This window comes from Danio rerio, chromosome 20 (genome assembly GCF_052040795.2).
Source record: "Danio rerio strain M-AB ecotype USA chromosome 20, GRCz13ab, whole genome shotgun sequence".
NCBI lineage: Eukaryota > Metazoa > Chordata > Actinopteri > Cypriniformes > Danionidae > Danio > Danio rerio.
The window spans coordinates 39,377,400-39,399,554 of NC_141040.1; the positions used below are offsets into that span (position 1 = coordinate 39,377,400).

Genomic DNA, 22,155 nt, shown 5'->3' on the forward strand with positions numbered 1-22,155 from the left:
CTGAATCTAAACTAAAATTGGTAACACTTACCATGAGATTCCATTAGTTAATATTAGTTAATGTATTTACTAACATGAACAAATATTGAACAACACAATTATTGCAGTATTTATTCATCTTTGTTAACGTTAATTATTGAAAATTAAGTCATTCATTGATAGTTCTTGTTAACTAACAGTGCATTAGCTAATGTTTATTGAATTCATAAATGTTGAAAGACAATTAATGAAAGCTGTACAAATATTGTTAATTTATAGTTCATGTTAATAAATATATCAACTAATGAATTTACTAACAGACTTAACTAATATTAACTAATATAATATTAACTAACGACTTACTATATATATATATATATATATATATATATATATATATATATAGGACTGCACGATAATGACAAAATTTCAAATTGCGATATTTCTTGATCTGCGATATGTATTGCGATATGCATACAATTTCAATAGTTGAGTTAAATGTTTATAAAGAATCTATTATTTTGGATTGATTAAAATGATTGTGTGGGGTGGGGGTGGGGGGTGCAAAAAAGTTAATAAACAAACTACAAGCATAGAAAAATTCAATAAAGAAAAATATGCGAATTAAATAAACCGCATTTGATTGTTTTCTGAACAGTCGAAATATATTCCGGTATACAGTAATTGAATAATCAAATGTAAAAATCATACTGCATATGCTTCTTTTATAAACAATTGAAGAAAAAGAAAGATTTGTTATTGTTTTGTAATTGAAATTACAAGCGGTACAATTTCTTATGCCTGAAAAAGCTTAAAACTCCACAGTCACAGTACTATATGAAGTTTTCAGTATAATTGAGTACACCCTATTTTGAAAATGAATATTTATATTGATTTCTCAGTAAATATAGTTAACATACATTGGTGCATTTAAACAAAACTGATTTATTAAACAGATATATTTATTAAAATAATCTTTTATTCACTGAACATCTTTAAAAATATAAAGAACACATTTAAATCTATGTGAAATATTTTTAATAAGATTTAACAAAATTTTATTTATATCTTTTGTTTCTGTTGATTTTTAAAAATCATAAAAATAAAATGATAAAGATCATTTTAAACTGTTTATTTATTATTTAAATATTTCATACATAATATTTTATGTTTTCTTTAACATAAACATTTGTGTGTGCATATTTTTGGACCGTTATCATAAGTTATTTTGTTAGATTAGTGCCAGATTTGGTTCGGCACTGTATATGCACAAATATAATATTGTATAGCTTCTTATTAAAAATAATAATGTAAAAGATAGATTTGTGAGGGCTGTACTTCTATCTACTATAATTGTATTGTTATTATTGATACAATGCTTGGAAAATATATCCTGCCATGTTACGTGTGAATTGTACAAAAATGCATTTCGATATATTCTACAGCCATCTTTTAATCCTTTGTGCAATGGTGGATTTAAAAAGTATCATCACTTTTCTGCATGTGTTTGTGCTGGTTACAGTGCAAAAGGTTATGTAACTCCACATTTCCACACAAATGTACAAGAGGATGAACAGATGGGTTGCCTCGGCTCGTCTCTATCCTCCTGTCTTTCTTCATTTTATCTCTTTAATTTCCTATCCCATCCCTCGATTATACTGAGGCAGGGCCGGAGTGAATAAGTTAAAACCTTGTGACTGAGGACAGCAGGTTTTAGATAGCGTTTACAGTGCAGTGTCTATTCAACAGATACACACTGACCACTGTAACAAGCTAATGCTGCTGTTCTCAGTCGGGCTCAGCTGAAAACTGCAGCCCGGTAAAGAGGATTACCCATCGGCTAGAATCAAACCAGGCGTTGTGGCTGCAGATACAAAGATTACGGAGCAATCAAAATAAACAATGTGCTCAAGTATCATTAAATGCTCATACCATCAGCGACTGCGGCATATACAGTACTAGCATGCTGATGGAAAGCAACCTTGCTGCGTGAGTAGTTGTAAGATGCTTATTTCATCTAAGCTACAAGCAAAAGAGGACCTGAAATGTTGTTTAAAACAGCAAGATAGTTCAGAAATGAAGACATTGCAGGCAGCCCTGTGGGACAGATTAAAGATTAATTTCCCTTTAAACGTTTCTGTAATGTGATCTGATTTATCTGCAAGGCACGAGAAAGAACTGGGTCAAATTGAAAATGGCAAATCTTGGTGCTTTTGGTACATGCGCTTAAAGGGATGCACTTTTGCAATTTGTATTTGTTGTTTTTTTGTGTTAGAAAAAAGAGACAAAATGCTTTTGAAGAGGGATTTACTTTATTATTATGATATTTACTTCATTATTATTATAATTGAACATGCTAACTCGATTACAATTAATAAACGATTCTTTTATTTATTTATTTGCCTTCATAGTTCACCGACAGGTTTTGTACAGTAAATATGCTCACATATTACAAGTGAGAGATTTCTAAATGAAGCTTGCATTACTTTATTTTAAAATAATTGAAGTAAATACACATTATTTACTTTTTATGATTATTTATTGAATATCAACGTTGAACAACTGAAATGAAAACACACATTGCCTAAAACCAACAGTCACTTTTTTTCTTATAAAAAAAGTGAAAACAAATTACTTGGCACTTTTGGAAACAAAATATTTAATAATTGATTTCAAAGGTAGAAAATAAGCAGTATCTCTTGCTAATAAAATAACTCATGTTTATCCTATAAATAATATTTTAAACAATGCATTTCTTGAATCTTCTCTAGACAAATATTTTATGTAAATAATAAATTTATTGTAATAGCTTCCAATCGCAGCTTCCAGTCATAGTCAATATAGTGCAAATGTCCAACATGTTGTTAAGTTTTTCTTTTGAGAGGTGCACGGGTATACAACCGCACAAAGGCTGCGCCGGACCATGTGCGTTTAATGCAGAAGTATAAATTAGCCTTAACAGAGCAGGCTCATGTGACTCCACATGCGGTAGGGATTAGGGAAACAAATTTTTAAAAATTACTTGGAAAAATTTGATCGATTATAGGTTCTGAATGTCGATTTCGATTACTTTTTGATTAATCGTCCAGCCCTAGTCAGAAAATTCCTTTACTTGAGGAGATAATTTAGTACAATTAAGTCAATATTGTAGTTTTTATTTCATGTTTTTAATTAGATCTAGTTTTTACGTCCTGCTTTCCTTTTAGTGAATGTTTTTGCAATAATATTTTTAAAACAGGTCTCTCGATTTTGTAGTTTTAGATATTCTAAAGTTAAACGTTTAAAATGTTTAATTAAAATATTTTTTAAATTAAGTTTAAACGTTTTTATAAAGTAACAAAAATTATCCTTGCTCTATTATTTTCAAATATTACTAAATTGACCATTTCTATGTGGTCATGTCATTGGCCCATGAACATTTCCTGCTTGTTGTCAAACTATTTCATAACTGTAGCAAGAGACAATTCAATCACAACTTAATGTTAAAGCAGCTATCATAACATTATTTATCAATATGTGACTCTCTTTAGATTCTCGGAAGCTATATAAATAAAAAAATGTACAACAGGAAATACATTGGGACCATTGTTTTTGTTTACATCCATCAAAATGGTCTACATATAAATTTTAGACTATTATAAATGTTTTTTTTTTTGTTTAAGTTTGAAGTTAAGTATTTGCAAAACAGGTTAAAAGTAAATGATTAAAAAAAATTATTATTTGAAAAATTTTATATATATATATATATATATATATATATATATATATATATATATATATATATATATATATGTATGTGTGTGTGTGTGTGTGTGCATATTTATATTATTTATATGCAATTAGCTGAAATAAAATACTTTTTTATGCACATTTCTTTTTTCGTATAGCTAATATTTATTATATATATTATTATTATTATTTTTGTTCAAGTAGAAGTTTTTTATTTTATAGTTTTGTTTGAAACCTGATTTGCTCTCTCTCTTTTTTCTCACTAGAAAAGAAAATGTATAAGCACACGTACACATGAATACATGCACAACCCACATCTATATGACTGCTGTTAAGGCCATGTGGTTATTAGAGCATGATGATGAGAGCTCTTTATGAAGCCCGAAGTAAACGTTTGCCAGCTAATGAAATAAATTAAAAAATCTGGTATATTATTACATTTTTTTTTTCGTAATTTACTTAATACTAAAATAATCATATACCCCCACACTCTCCTCATAACTTATACTCCCCATAATCACTATTTAATATTTGCACATTTAAAACTGTACATACTCATTGCAATACGTTGAACTAATTCATCTTGAATTGTACATGTCCACTGCACATATACATTTGTAATCATGTTCATATACAGTTGAAGTCAGAATTATTAGCCCCCCTTTGAATTTTTCTTTCTTTTTTTTATATTTCCAAATGATGTTTAACAGAGCAAGGAAATTTTCACAGTATGTCTGGTAATATTTTTTTCTTCATGGAGAAAGTCATATTAGTTTTATTTTGGCTAGAATAAAAGCAGTTTTTAATTTTTTAAACACCAATATAAGGTCCAAATTACTAGCCCCTTTAGGCAATTTTTTTTTTCGATAGTCTACAGAACAAACCATCATTATACAATATCTTGAATAATTACCCTACCCTGCCTAGTTAATCTAATTAACCTAGTTAAGCCTTTAAATGTCACGATAAGTTGTATAGAAGTGTCTTAAAAAATCTCTAGTAAAATATTATTTACTGTCATCAAGGCAAAGATAAAATAAATCAGTTATTAGAAATGAGTTATTAAAACTATTATGTTTGGAAATGTGTTGAAGAAATCTCTCCGTTAAACAGAAATTGGGGGAAAAAATAAACAGGGGGCTAATAATTCAAGGGGGTTAATAATTCTACTTTAACTGTATATCCGCATACTTCTGATTATTAATATCAACCTGTACATATATTTATCTATTGTAAATCTCTGATCACAGTTAATACAACCTGTATATCATGTTTATAGTACATCCATCTGTAAATTTTACCCATAGTTTTTCTATAATTGCACTTGCTGCTATTGCACTTCTGGTTAGACCTAAACTGCATTTCATTGCCTTGTACTTGTACATGCGTAATGACAATAAAGTTGAATCTAATCACCTTCTAGTCACTAATGCCATTTGTATGCAAAAATAGTAAAGGTTATCTGTCAACCAAATCCTGGTTATTCAGCGGACTTCACATTAGAATCAGATCATCACTAAAACCCTATAGTTTTTCCTTTTACATTCTCAGAGAATTATATAGGACTGCATACATTTATATCTAGACACAACCCTTACAAGGACACCACATTATTAGAGCATGAAAATCAGCGCTAGTTCTAGGTTAAAGCAATGCAATGTGAATTGGTTTACCTCCATGGCGAGAGCAGCAGTCTGCTGATCATAGTGATTCAGAAGGTTGGGCATGAAGGTGGTATTGTAGGCAAGGCCCTGGCACATCCTCAATGTGATGGGCTCACAGCTAAACATGCTATGGCTTCCAGTAGCCTCCATATTGATGGCCATGCATACAGTCAGCATGGAGCACAGAGCCCAAAGCAGAACCATGGTGCGTCCGTCTGTGCTGTGACTTGCAAAGGACGGGTTGAATCAAGAAAATCTGAGCTCCTCCATTCCCTCATTAATTATCTGTTGCTTGACACAAGGATGAAATTGCACGGATAAAAGTGCGCTTCCCCATTTTGCTGAGCCAGATCCAGTGCTTTTCAATGCATGTCCATCCAGTGTTGCTATGTCTGCGTGCCAGGCATTTAGGAGATATGCATTTCCATCTGCGAGGGGAAGAGCATCAAATGTCATGTGCGAAATGAACAGACTAACATTAATTATTCATGAATGGGGCGACAGTTTATTCAAACATGAAAAACATCTAGAAGAGATCTCTCAAGGCATGGGAAATGTTTCCAGAGTGAACAATGATCAAAAAGCACTGACATATTACACTGGCAGCAAATAAAAGAGGCTTTTTAAATTGGATTACCTCGGGGAAACTTCAACATCAGAAATAATAGAATGAGCACAGGACACAATACTATCCTGCTCTGACCTGAAGTTGGTCATAAAAATGAAATGTGTTAGAACTGGAATTCAGTGACAGTAATTAAACTGTTATAAGATATATTTTGTGGATATATTTAGGTCTATAATCAATAATCAATTTATTGGCTTATCACACAACACATGGACATGACCACAATCATTTTTGGTGATGCAATATATATCGCCCATACATAAAAAACAAATCTAGCAACATTTTAGCTGATTGTGCAACTTCTCTATCTATACTGGAGGTGTCAGTGTCAGTATGGTTAAAAAAAAAAAACGCTATAGTATTTACTTACATTCTGATTCCAATGCCTATTATTAAATTGTTAAAACAACTATAATTAAATACAATTTTCTTAAGAATAAAATATTATATGTTCTTTGGAAGAGTGTACTTGCATTATGATAGTATATTGACATTCTGGCATTATATAGTGAGTGACATAAAATGGTCTTAAAATGACAATAATATCGTTTATCGCAATATATTTTGGTGCAATATATCAAACAACAAAAAATAGATATTGTGACAGGCCTAAATATATTTCTCATTAAATATGAAGGGCTTAATAACCTGAATTCAATTTCTGTAACTGCTCAAAATAGTCATGGCTGTAGTTTTAGATGTAGTAAAATTAGAGATATTTCATTTAAACTGTAACACATTTTACTCAGTCAAGACATTTTTAAAAATAAATAAATAAATAAATAAATAAACAAGTCAGACATGCTGCTCTTTCTGTAACAAACCCAATGAAACTGCTGATCATGTTTTTTGGAATTGCCCTCAAACACAATGCATTTGTATTGAACTTTCTTTGGTTATTCATTACAAAATACTACCGGGACTCTTGTTATCTTTTAAGGATTATCCCGCTGGGTTTTTTCAATAGTCCTCCTTATGATAAAAGTAAGGAATATTTCATTATTAACCTTCTTTTAATTCTTGCAAAAATCCATATACACCGCTCTAAATTCGTATACACTATTATTGTTTTTGAAAAGGAACTTCAACAGTAAATTAGAGCTATTGCTTTCTCTTAAAATGAAAGCTATAAAATCTGTTAACTTATTTTCCTTTTTTAATTAGTTTAACACATGATTTTATATTATCTGTTTTTAGGTTATATTTTTCTTTTATGCGCTTATTTGATGCTTTACCTCTCTGTAAAACTCTTGTGCAATCTATGTAACACATTTATGACATTCTGATGCAGTTTTTTTTTACCCTGACATTTATAATAATAATAATAATAATAATAATAATAATAATAACAATAATAATAATAATGCTAATAATAAAAGATGCATTTTGTAGTCTTTCCTTCTTTGTTGATTCAAAAATAATTTTAAAAAGATGATAGCCAAAAAAGTGATAGACTGTGATTACACAAAATGATGTGTGGTTATTCTTGTTAGTGCCTGACATCTATTATATCGATTTAATTACATTTTGAGGCCAAACGCTCAGTAAACACCTTTCACCTCAGGCAACAAAGCGCTTCAGCACACCGGCATCGCCCAGAACCTCTAATTTTACTGCCAAACTGACGAATGCTACATTTACCATGATTTTGTGTTGTTAGTAATAGTTAATTTGTAACAATAATGGGATAAAAATGTCGCGTTTTCGTCGAAAAAGGCAAACAGCTACCCTTCCTTTATTAACAGATGAGACCTTCTCCATCGGGAGGCGCGCAGCAGAATCGCTGTGAATGAAAATACTACCTTCAAAATAGGTATCTAATGTACTTTGAGGTCAATTATTCCTGTTTTTCACGAATATAACGTGCTCATAAGCTAAAATGATCGATATAATGATTTTAAAAGTCTGTCTTACCTCTCCTTCACGTGCAGGAGTCCCCTCCGCTTCTCTAACAATACGAGCGCCTTGTGTCAGTCTTTCACTGCGGTCAAGCCAGCCGCGGTTCGGAAAAACACAGTCAAGCCAGCCGCGCTTTATATTTCGGTGCGCGCGTATTATTATCATTACGGTAATGTCAGCAGCCACACAGAGAGCGCTCCACAGAGCACCCATTTCGCCCAGAACAGAGATGACAACGAAATTTAAGTTTATCCCCCTTTCCTCCAACGTATGCTTTATTAAACAATTTATTAGCTTTTTTGACTGTTCTTATTTTAAGAAATTGGTTTCTGGGCTTACCTTTAATTTCCTCAAGTCTATCTTTTTGCTTCAAATGATTTTATAGCAGATCAAACGGACAGAATAAATATACGATTTCTAAATACACAGAATGCGTTTCTACTTCTCCTAGCCAACTACAGTACATTGCAAATAAGGTTGAATGCAATTTTATACAACGTGCCTAACCTCAGAAAGTGAAAATAATCATGAAGTAGTCCAACATAGCATTGTTAAGTTACAAATATATGTTGGTTTTATTTAAAGGGGATTTAAAAATGTATGCTTCTTTCAGTATATGGGATAAGGGGCATTATTACACTTTAGATGACTGTAAAGACCTTATTATTTGTTATAAGTAGAATAGAACAACAATAAGATCGATGCAGGAAGTCAAATACTAAGCATACATCATATGAAGCCTGTTTTACTGCAGCATTTTGGAGAAATGTACCATTAACACACTTTAAAGTGCTATAAAGAAATAAGTAGAAAAAAACAAAGTTTGGTTCTGATACAGGATGTACATGCATACCTCATGTAAAAGACCTCATTTAAGTTAACAGAAGAAAACTATGGACAGGACATCCAATATTATATGCATACCTCAGAATAACTTACTGCAGCATTTTGGAGAAATGGGCTATTAATGAGCTATAAAGTCTTTAAAGTGTTATAAATACATTGTTTGGAATAAGTTAAATAAAAGAGTGATCAGGTCTGATACTAGATGTCCCATGCTATATGCATATATACAACATATGAATCCTTTTTACTGCAGCAATTTGGAAAAAAAAATGCTCTTTTAAAAGATGTAGAAAAAAAAAACAATAGTCAGATCTTATACAGGACATCCCATACTAAACCTCATATAAAGACTTGTTACTGCAGCGTTTTGGAGAAATTGGGCATTAACATTACTCAAAGTGTTATGAAGACCCAATTTTCAATAAATAGACAAAAAACAATGATCAGTTCCTGTACAGAACATCACATACAATATGCATACTACATATAAACACTTCTTACTCCAGCAATCTGGAGAAGTGGGACATTAACATAATCTAAAGTGTTATAAAGACCCCATTTCGATTAAGTAGAAAGAAACAATGGTCAGTTCTTATTCAGGACATCCCATACTATATGTGTACTTCACATAAAATCTTTTTTACAGCAGCGTTTTGGAGAAACTGGGTATTAACCTATTATAAAGTGATATAAAAACCCCATTTCTAATAAGTAGAAAAAAACAATGGACAGTTCTTATACAGGACAAACCATACTATATATGTACTTCACATGAAGCGTTTTTACTGCAGCATTTTAAAGAAACGGGGTATTAACATAATATAAAATACTATAAAGACCACATTTTAAATAGGTAGAAAAAATCTATGGTCAGTTCTTATTCAGGACATCCCATACTATATGTGTACTACACATAAAACCTTTTTACTGCAGTGTTTTGGAGAAATTGTATATAATATATTTCAAAGTGTACTAAAGACCACATTTCAAATAAGTAGAAAAAAAAACAATGGTCAGTTCCTATACAGGACATCCATACTATATCTGTACTTCACATAAAACTTTTTTTACTGCAGCATTTTGGAGAAATAGGGTATTAAAATAATATAAAGTGCTACAAAGACCTCATTTCAAATAAGTAGAAAAAAACAATGGTCAGTTCTATTACAGGACATCCCATACTATGTGTGTACATTACATGAAACCTTCTTACTGCACTGTTTTGGAGAAATGATGTATTAACACAACAAAGTGATATAAAAACCCCACTTCAAATAAGTAGAAAAAAACAATGGTCGGTTCTTATACAGGACATCTCATACTATATATGTACTTCACATGAAACCTTTTTACTGCAGCATTTTAGAGAAACGGGGTGTTAACATATAAAAAAGTACTATAAAGTCCCCATTTCAAATAAGTAGAGAAAAACAATGGTCAGATCTTATACACGACACCCTTATCTCTGTGTTTACTTCACATGAAAGCTTTTTACTGCAGCATTTTAAAGACACGGGGAAATTAACATAGTATAAAGTAATATAAGGACCCCGTTTTAAATAAGTAGAAATAAACAATGGTCAGTTCTTATACAGGACATCCCGTACTATATGTGTACTTCACATTAAACCTTCTTACTGCACTGTTTTGGAGAAATTGTATATTAATATGATTTAAAGTGTTACAAAGACCCCATTTTTAATAAGTAGAAAAAGACAAGGGTCAGTTCTTACATAGGACATCCCATACTATGTAATTGACATGAAACTTTCTTACTGCACTGTTTTGGAGAAATGGGGTATTAACATAATATAAAGTACTATAAAGACCCCATTTCCAATAAGTAGAAAGAAACAATGGTCAGTTCTTATTCAGGACATCCCATACTATATATGTACTTCACATAAAAACTTTTTACTGCACTGTTTTGGAGAAACGGGGTAATAACCTGATATAAAGTGCTATAAAGACCGCATTTCAAATAAGTAGAAAAAAACAATAGTCAGTTCTTATACAGGACATACTATACTATATGTGTACTTCACATACAATCTTTTTACTGCAGCATTTTCGAGAAAGGGGGTATTAACATAATATAAAGTGCTATAAAGACCCCATTTCAAATAAGTAGAAAAAGACAATGGTCAGTTCTTATACAGGACATCCCATACTATATCTGTACTTCACATGAAACCTATATACTGCAGCGTTTTGGAGAAAGGGGGTATTAACATAATATAAAGTGCTATAAAGACCGCATTTCAAATAAGTAGAAAAAAAACAATGGTCAGTTCTAATACAGGACATACCATACTATATGTGTACTTCACATGAAACCTTTTTACTGCAGCATTTTGGAGAAAGGGGGTATTAACATAATTTAAAATACTATAAAGACCCCATTTCAAATAAGTAGAAAAAGACAATGGTCAGTTCTTATACATGACATACCATACTATATATGTACTTCACATGAAACCTTTTTACTGCAGCATTTTGGAGAAAGGGGGTATTAACATATTTTATAGTGCTATAAAGAGCCCATTTCCAATAAGTAGAAAAAAACAATGGTCAGTTCTTAAACAGGACGTCCCATACTATGTGCACTTCACATGAAACCTTTTTACTGCAGCGTTTTGGAGAAACAGGGTAAAAATATATTATAAAGTGCTATGAGGAGCCCATTTCTAATAAGTAGAAAAAAACAATGGTCAGTTCTTATACAGGACATCCCATACTATATGTGCTCTTCACATGATACATTTTTACTGCAGCATTTTTGGGAAACAGGGTATTAACATATGATAAAGTGCTATAAAGAGCCCATTTCCAATAAGTAGAAAAAAACAATGGTCAGTTCTTACATAGGACATCCCATGCTATGTACTTGACATGAAACTTTCTTACTGCACTGTTTTGGACAAATGGGGTATTAACATAATAAAAAGTACTATAAAGACCCCATTTCCAATAAGTAGAAAAAAACAATGGTCAGTTCTTATTCAGGACATCCCATACTGTATGTGTACTTCACATAAAAACTTTTTACTGCACTGTTTTGGAAAATTGGGGTAATAACCTAATATAAAGTGCTATAAAGACCGCATTTCAAATAAGTAGAAAAAAAACAATAGTCAGTTCTTATACAGGACATACCATACTATATCTGTACTTCACATGAAACCTATTTACTGCAGCGTTTTGGAGAAAGGGGGTATTAACACAATATAAAGTGCTATAAAGACCGCATTTCAAATAAGTAGAAAAAGACAATGGTCAGTTCTTATACAGGACATCCCACACTATATCTGTACTTCACATGAAACCTATTTACTGCGGCATTTTGGAGAAACGGGGTATTAAGCCAATATAAAGTGCTATAAAGACCCTATTTCAAATAAGTAGAAAAAAACAATGGTCAGTTCTTATACAGGACATGCCATACTATATGTGTACTTCACATGAAACCTTTTTACTGCAGCATTTTGGAGAAGGGGTATTAACATAATATAAAGTGCTATAAAGACCCCATTTCAAATAAGTAGAAAAAAAACAATGGTCAGTTCTTATACAGGACATCCCATACTATATGTGCACTTCACATGATACATTTGTACTGCAGCAGTTTTGGGAAACAGGGTATTAACATATGATAAAGTGCTATAAAGAGCCCATTTCCAATAAGTAGAAAAAAACAATGGTCAGTCCTTACATAGGACATCCCATGCTATGTACTTGACATGAAACTTTCTTACTGACTGTTTTGGACAAATGGGGTATTAACATAATATAAAGTACTATAAAGACCCCATTTCCAATAAGTAGAAAAAAACAATGGTCAGTTCTTATTCAGGACATCCCATACTTTATGTGTACTTCACATAAAAACTTTTTACTGCACTGTTTTGGAGAATTGGGGTAATAACCTAATATAAAGTGCTATAAAGACCGCATTTCAAATAAGTAGAAAAAAACAATAGTCAGTTCTTATACAGGACATACCATACTATATCTGTACTTCACATGAAACCTATTTACTGCAGCGTTTTGGAGAAAGGGGGTATTAACACAATATAAAGTGCTATAAAGACCGCATTTCAAATAAGTAGAAAAAGACAATGGTCAGTTCTTATACAGGACATCCCATACTATATCTGTACTTCACATGAAACCTATTTACTGCAGCATTTTGGAGAAACGGGGTATTAAGCCAATATAAAGTGCTATAAAGACCCTATTTCAAATAAGTAGAAAAAAACAATGGTCAGTTCTTATACAGGACATGCCATACTATATGTGTACTTCACATGAAACCTTTTTACTGCAGCGTTTTGCAGAAAGGGGGTATTAACATAATATAAAGTGCTATAAAGACCGCATTTCAAATAAGTAGAAAAAAACAATGGTCAGTTCTTATACAGGACATCCCATACTATATGTGCACTTTACATGAAACATTTTTACTGCAGCGTTTTTGGGAAACAGGGTATTAACATATTATAAAATGCTATAAAGAGCCCATTTCTGAAAAGTAGAAAAAAAAACAATGGTCAGTTCTTATACAGGACATCCCATACTATATGTGAATTTCACATTAAATCTTTTTTACTGCACCATTTTGTAGTATTAGGTTACTAATGTAATTCAAAATGTTATAAAGACCCCATATCAAATAAGTAGAAAAAAACAATGGTCAGTTCTTATACATGACATCCCATACTACATATGTACTTTACATGAAACCTTTTTACTGCAGCATTTTAAAGAAACTGGGTATTAACATATTTTATAGTGCTATAAAGAGCCCATTTCCAATAAGTAGAAAAAAACAATGGTCAGTTCTTAAACAGGACGTCCCATACTATGTGCACTTCACATGAAACCTTTTTACTGCAGCGTTTTGGAGAAACAGGATAATAATATATTATAAAGTGCTATGAGGAGCCCATTTCTAATAAGTAGAAAAAAACAATGGTCTGTTCTTATACAGGACATCCTATACTATATGTGCACTTCACATGAAATCTTTTTTACTGCAGCGTTTTGGAGAAACTGGGTATTAACCTATTATAAAGTGATATAAAAACCCCATTTCTAATAAGTAGAAAAAAACAATGGTCAGTTCTTATACAGGACATCCCATACTATATGTGCACTTCACATGATACATTTTTTACTGCAGCATTTTTCGGAAACAGGGTATTAACATATGATAAAGTGCTATAAAGAGCCCATTTCCAATAAGTAGAAAAAAACAATGGTCAGTTCTTACATAGGACATCCCATGCTATGTACTTGACATGAAACTTTCTTACTGCACTGTTTTGGACAAATGGGGTATTAACATATGATAAAGTACTATAAAGACCCCATTTCCAATAAGTAGAAAAAAACAATGGTCAGTTCATATTCAGGACATACCATACTATATGTGGTCTTCACATGAAACCTTTTTACTGCAGCATTTTAAAGAAACAGGGTAATAATATATTATAAAGTGCTATGAGGAGCCCATTTCTAATAAGTAGAAAAAAACAATGGTCAGTTCTTATACAGGACGTCCCATACTTTATCTGTACTTCACATGAAACCTTTTTACTGCAGCATTTTGGAGAAAGGGGGTATTAACATAATATAAAGTGCTATAAAGACCCCTTTTCAAATAAGTAGAAAAAAACAATGGTCAGTTCTTATACAGGACTTCCCATACTATATATGTACTTCACATGAAACCTTTTTACTGCAGCATTTTAAAGAAACTGGGTATTAACATATTTTATAGTGCTATAAAGAGCCCATTTCCAATAAGTAGAAAAAAACAATGGTCAGTTCTTAAACAGGACGTCCAATACTATGTGCACTTCACATGAAACCTTTTTACTGCAGCGTTTTGGAGAAACAGGGTAATAATATATTATAAAGTGCTATGAGGAGCCCATTTCTAATAAGTAGAAAAAAACAATGGTCAGTTCTTATACAGGACATCCTATACTATATGTGCACTTCACATGAAATCTTTTTTACTGCAGCGTTTTGGAGAAACTGGGTATTAACCTATTATAAAGTGAAATAAAAACCCCATTTCTAATAAGTAGAAAAAAACAATGGTCAGTTCTTATACAGGACATCCCATACTATATGTACACTTCACATGAAATCTTTTTTACTGCAGCGTTTTGGAGAAACGGGATATTAACATATTATAAAGTGCTATAAAGAGCCCATTTCCAATAAGTAGAAAAAAACAATTGTCAGTTCTTAAACAGGACATCCCATATTATATGTGCACTTCACATGAAACCTTTTTACTGCAGCGTTTTGGAGAAACAGGGTATTAACATAGTGTAAAGTGCTATAAAGAGTCCAATTCTAATAAGTAGAAAAAAACAATGGCCAGTTCTTATACAGTACATGCCATACTATAAATTTACTTCACATGAAACCTTTTTACTGCAGCATCTTAAAGAAATGGGGTATTAGCATAATATAATATAACTTAATATAACAATTTAGTCTCCACTTTCCTTACTAATATGCAACTCCCTCTCTGACTCCTCCACTAACTATAAAAAAAAATACTAATGTTTTGCTTCTCACACTCTTTACACACCTGAAACTTGCCTACAGCACTTATTCATTGTTGCTCTAATAGTTGTGTAAATTGCTTCCTTGTCCTCATTTGTAAGTCGCTTTGGATAAAAGCGTCCGCTAAATGACTGAACGTAAACGTATAAAGTACTAAAAAGACCGCATTTTAAATAAGTAGAAAAAAACAATGGTCAAATCTTATACAGGACATCCTAATCAATGTGTGTACTTCACATAAAAGCTTTTTACTGCAGCATTTTACAGAAACGTGGTATTAACATAATATAAAGTACTAAAAAGTCTGCATTTTAAAGAAGTAGAAAAAAAAACAATGGTCAGTTCTTATACAGGACATCCCATACTATATAGTTACTTCACATGAAAACTTTTTACTGCAGCATTTTGGAGAAACGAGGTATTAAGCCAATATAAAGTGCTATAAAGACCCTATTTCAAATAAGTAGAAAAAAACAATTGTCAGTTGTTATACAGGACATCCCATACTATATGTGTACTTCACATGAAAACTTTTTACTGCAGCATTTTGGAGAAACGAGGTATTAAGCCAATATAAAGTGCTATAAAGACCCTATTTCAAATAAGTAGAAAAAAACAATTGTCAGTTGTTATACAGGACATCCCATACTATATGTGTACTTCACATGAAAACTTCTTACTGCACTGTTTTGGAGAAGCGGGGTATTAACATAATAATATAAAGTGATATAAAAACCCCATTTCAAATAAGTAGAAAAAACAATGGTCAGTTCTTATACAGGACATCCCATACTATATATCTACTTCACATAAAACCTTTTTACTCCAGCATTTTAAAGAAATTGGGTATTAACATAATATAAACACAGCATTTTAAATAAGTAGAAAAAAACATTGGTCAGTTCTTGTACAGGACATTTCATAGTACATGTGTACTTCACATGAACCTTTTTACTGCAGCATTTTAAAGAAATGGGGTATTAACATAATATAAAATGATATAAAAACCTCATTAAAAATAAGTAGAAAAAACAATGGTCAGTTTTTTTACAGGACATCCCATACTATTTATGTACTTCACATGAATCCTTTTTACAGCAGCAATTTAAAGAAACTGGCTATTAACATAATATAAAGTACTATAAACACCCCATTTCAAATAAGTAGAAAAAAACAATGGCCAGTTCTTATATAGGACATCCTAATCTATGTGTGTACTTCACATGAAAACTTTTTACTGCAGCATTTTAAAGAAACAGGGGTATTAACCTATTATAAAGTGCTATAAAAACCTCTATTCAAATAAGTAGAAAAAACAATGGTCAATTCTTATACAGGACATCCTATACTATATGTGTACTTCACACTAAACCTTCTAACTGCACTGCTTTGGGGAAATGGGGTATAGATCTAATATAAAGTGCTATAAAGACCGCATTTCAAGTAGAAAAAAACAATTGTCAGTTCTCATACAGGACATCCCATACTATGTGTGTACTTCACATACAATCTTTTTACTGCAGCATTTTAAAGAAACGGGGTATTAACATAATATAAAGTACTATAAAGACCGCATTTTAAATAAGTAGAAAAAAATAATGGTTGATTCTTATATAGGACATCCAATACTATATATGTAACTATATATGTACTTCACATGAAACCTTTTTACTGCAGCATTTTCGAGAAATGGGGTATTAACCCATTATAAAGTGCTATAAAGACCACAGTTTAAATAAGTAGAAGACAACAATAGTCAGTTCTTATACAGGATATTCCATACTATATGTGTACTTCACATAAAGCCTTTTTACTTCAGTGTTTTGGAGAAACAGGGTATTAACATATTACAAAGTGCTATAAAGACCCCATTTCAAATAAGTAGAAAAAACAATGGTCAGTTCATATATAGGACATCCCATGTTATGTGTGTACTTCACATGAAACCTTTTTATTGCAGCATTTTGAAGAAATGGGGTATTAACCTATTATAAAGTGCTACAAAGACCGCATGTCAAATAAGTAGAAAAAAACATTGGTCAGTTCTTATATAGGACATCCCATACTATATGCGTACTTCACATGGATCATTCTTACTGCAGCATTTTCGAGAAATGGGATATTAACATATTACAAAGTGCTATAAACACCCCATTTCTAATAAGTTGAAGAAAACAATTGTCAGTTTTTATACAGGGCATCCTATACTATACACATACTTCATGTGAAGACTTCTCACCAAATAATTTTGGAGAAATTGGGAAATAACAAAATTCAAGTGTTTTAAAGACCCCATTTTTTAGAAGTAGAATACAAAAATAGTCAGTTTTTGTAGAGGACATCTCATAAAATTTGCATACATCATATAAAGCCTTCTTACTACTACTTTTTAGAGAAATGGGGCACTAACATAATATGAAGTACTATAAAGACCTCATTACTAATAAGTAGAAAAAACAATAGTCAGTTGTCATACAGGATGTCCTATACTTTATGCATACTTCATGTGAAAACTTATTACTGCACCATTTTCGAGAAATTGGGTATTAAACTTATAAATTGCTTTAAAGACCCCCTTTCTAAAAAGTAGAAAAAAATAACAATGCTCAGCTCTTCCTATTGCTGAATACTCGTAGAGGACATCCCATACTGTATGCATACCTAATATGAAACCTTCTTACTGCCACTTTTTGGAGAATTGGGGCATTAACATAATATAAAGTGCTTTATGTTTTTGTACAGGACGTCCCTCACTGTATGCATAATTTACATGAAACCATCCTACTGCGGCATTTTGGTGAAATAGGTATCAACTTAAAGTACTAAAAAGACCTAATTTCTAATAAGTAGAAAAAATCAACAGTCAGTTCTTGTACAGGACATCCCAAACTACATGTATTTATCAGATGAAGACTTGTTACTGCAGTGTTTTGGAGAATTTGGGCATAAACATTATATAAAGTGCTTTAAATACCCAATGTCTAATAAGTAGAAGAAAACAATGGGCAGTTCACATTCATGACATTCCATAATATATGCATACTTTACATGAAACCTTGTCACTGCAGCATTTTGGAGAAATGGAGGAATAATAACATTCAAAGTGTCATAAAGACCCAATGTCTAATAGGTAGAAGAAAACAATGGTCTGTTCTTAAAAAGGACCTCCCATACTAAAGGCGTACCTCATATGAAGACTTCTTACGGCAGCGTTTTAGAGAAAAGGGACATAATTACCTTTTAGATGGCTATCAAGACCCCATTTCTAATAAGTAAAAAAAAAAAAACGGTCAGTTCTTCAATGGACAATTCAGTGGTCAGTTAGGTTGATGGTATCATCCCAACTGTCTCAAGCTATTATTGTACCATTATAACAAAATGATATTATTGGGGATGATGAGTGGTGCTGCTCCAAATGTAGGGTACAAAGACAAAGACAAAACAAATATGTTTGGTTAATTTCATAGAGATAGTTTACCCAAAAGTGAAAATGAACGCACTATGCACTGGCAATCAAATGGTTACAAACATTTATTAGTTCCTTCTTTTGGTTGAACACAAAAGATATTTAGAATGAACTTGAAAACTGGTAACCATTGACTTCCACTTTAGAAAAAAAAACAATTACTATGGAGGTCAATAAATATAGTTCCTCAGCAGGAAGGAAACTGCAATTTTGTGTATCCCTGACACATTTGGAGTTGTGGAAAACTGTGTTGTGCTGTCTGTCCTTGACACATTCGTCCTGTATCAAAACTGACCATTATTTTATTCTACTCATTCGAAATGGACACTTTATAGTCATCTGAAGAGTAGTAACGCCCCATTAATCCAGATCACTGCAGTAACAAGTCTTCCTATGAGGTATGCATATAGTATGTGATGTCCTGTAAAAGAAATGACTGTTCTTTTTTCTACTTATTAAAAATGAGGTGTTTGTAGCAATCTAAAAGGTAACAATGTCCCAATTCTCCAAAACGATGCAGTAACAAGTCTTCGTCTGAGATATGCATATAGCATTGCATGTCCTGTACGACTGATCAATGTTTTCTTCTACTTAGTAGAAATTGGGTCATTATAGAACTTGCTGCAGTAAGAAGTCTTCATATGTACAAGAACTGATGATTTTATGTACTTATTAGAAATTGGGTGTTTATATCAATCTGAAAAGTAATAATGTCCCAATTCTCCAAAAAACTGAAGTAACAAGTGTTCATGTGAAGTACGCTTATAATATAGGATGTCCTGCATAAGAGCTGACCATTGTTTTCTTCTACTTACAAGAAATTGGGTCTTTGAAACACTTTAAATTATGTTAAACCTCATTTCTCAAAAACCCTGCTGTAATAAGGTTTTTATGTGAATAAAAAATGTTAGTATGTGAAGTCCTGTACAATAACTAATCATTGTTTTTTTTATACTTTTTGGAAATGGGGTCTTTATAACATTTTGAATTATAATAATACCCAATTGTTCAGTAAAAAGGTTCCATGTGAAGTACAGATATAGTATGGGATGTCATGTATAAGAACTGACATTGTTTTTTTTCAACTTATTTGAATTGGGGTCTTTATAACACTTTATAATATGTTAATACCTAATTTTTCCAAAACACTGGAGTAAAAAGGTTTCAGGTCAAGTACACACATAGTATGGCATGTCCTGAATAAGAACTGACCACTGTTTTTTTTTTCTAATTATTTGAAATGCAGTCTTTATAGCACTTTATAATATTTTAATACCCAATTTCTCCAAAACTCTGCAGTAAAAAGGTTTCATGTCAAGTGCACATAGTATAGGACGTGCTGTTTAAGAACTGACCATTGTTTTTTTCTACTTATTGGAAATGGGCTCTTAATAGCACTATAAAATATGTTAATACCCAGTTTCTTTAAAATGCTGCAGTAAAAAGGTTTCATGTGAAGACCACATATAGTATGGGATGTCCTGTATAAGAACTGACCATTGTTTTTTTCTACTTATTTGAAAAGGGGTCTTTATAGCACTTGATATTAGCTTAATACCCCGTTTCTTCAAAATGCTGCAGTAAAAAGGTTTCATGTGAAGTACATATGTAGTATGGCATGTCCTGTATAAGAACTGACCATTGTCTTTTTCTGCTTATTTGAAATGGGGTCTTTATAGCACTTTATATTGTTAATACCCCCTTTCTCCAAAATGCTGCAGTAAAAAGGTTTCATGTGAAGTACAGATATAGTATGGGACGTCCTGTATAAGAACTGACCATTGTTTTTTTCTACTTATTTGATATGGGGTCTTTATAACATTTTGAATTATATTAGGAACCTAATACTACAAAATGCTGCAGTAAAAAAGATTTATGGTGAAATTCACATTTAGTATGGGATGTCCTGTATAAGAACTGACCATTGTTTTTTTTTACTTATTGGAAATGGGCTCTTAATAGCACTATAAAATATGTTAATACCCAGTTTCTTTAAAATGCTGCAGTAAAAAGGTTTCATGTGAAGACCACATATAGTATGGGATGTCCTGTATAAGAACTGACCATTGTTTTTTTCTACTTATTTAAATTGGGGTCTTTATAGCACTTGATATTAGCTTAATACCCCGTTTCTTCAAAATGCTGCAGTAAAAAGGTTTCATGTGAAGTACATATGTAGTATGGGATGTCATGTATAAGAACTGACCATTGTCTTTTTCTGCTTATTTGAAATGGGGTCTTTGTAGCACTTTATATTATGTTAATACCCCCTTTCTCCAAAATGCTGCAGTAAAAAGGTTTCATGTGAAGTACAGATATAGTATGGGACGTCCTGTATAAGAACTGACCATTGTTTTTTTCTACTTATTTGATATGTGGTCTTTATAACATTTTGAATTATATTAGTAACCTAATACTACAAAATGCTGCAGTAAAAAAGATTTAATGTAAAATTCACATTTAGTATGGGATGTCCTGTATAAGAACTGACCATTGTTTTTTTTTTACTTATTGGAAATGGGCTCTTTATAGCACTTTATCATACGTTAATACCCTGTTTCCCAAAAACGCTGCAGTAAAAATGTTTCATGTGAAGTGCACATATAGTATGGGATGTCCTGTATAAGAACTGACCATTGTTTTTTTCTACTTATTTGAAATGGGGTCTTTATAGCACTTTATATTATGTTAATACCCCGTTTCTCCAAAATGCTGCAGTAAAAAGGTTTCATGTGAAGTACACATATAGTATGGTATGTCCTGTATAAGAACTGACCATTGTTTTTTTCTACTTATTTGAAATAGGGTCTTTATAGCACTTTATATTGGCTTAATACTTCGTTTCTCCAAAATGCTGCAGTAAAAAGGTTTCATGTGAAGTACATATATAGTATGGTATGTCATGTATAAGAACTGACCATTGTCTTTTTCTACTTATTTGAAATGGGGTCTTTATAGCACTTTATATTATGTTAATATCCCGTTTCTTTAAAATGCTTCAGTAAAAAGGTTTCATGTGAAGTACACACATAGATTAGCATGTCCTGTATAAGATCTGACCATTATTTTTTTCTACTTATTTGAAATGGGGTTTTTATACAACTTTATGTTATGTTAATACCTCATTTCTCCAAAACAGTGCAGTAGGAATGTTTCATGTGATGTACACACAAAATATGGAATGTCTTGTACAAAAACTGACCATTGTTTTTTTCTACTTATTTGAAATGGGGTCTTTATAGCACTTTATATTATGTTAATACCCCATTTCTCTAAAATGCTGCAGTAAATAGGTTTCATGTGAAGTACAGATATAGTATGGGATGTCCTGTGTAAGAACTGACCATTGTTTTTTTCTA

The 22,155-nt window shown here is 31.7% G+C and overlaps 2 protein-coding genes across 5 annotated transcripts in view; one reads left to right on the plus strand and one right to left on the minus strand.

Annotated features, from left to right (window-relative positions):
* The window catches only part of fam49a (family with sequence similarity 49 member A), a 113,374-nt gene that overhangs the window by 27,878 nt on the left and 63,341 nt on the right, over positions 1-22,155 (plus strand). The window lies entirely within an intron of this gene.
* The window catches only part of fzd3a (frizzled class receptor 3a), a 56,448-nt gene that overhangs the window by 27,087 nt on the left and 7,206 nt on the right, over positions 1-22,155 (minus strand). For 2 of the 3 annotated variants that reach the window (XM_087297486.1, XM_087297485.1), the window contains exons 1-2: positions 7,915-7,985; positions 5,382-5,800 (exon numbers count right to left, since the gene is read on the minus strand). In XM_087297486.1, coding sequence (XP_087153612.1) covers positions 5,382-5,576 — 195 coding nt within the window. In that variant the 5' untranslated portion in view covers positions 5,577-5,800; positions 7,915-7,985. 3 annotated transcript variants of the gene reach the window in all.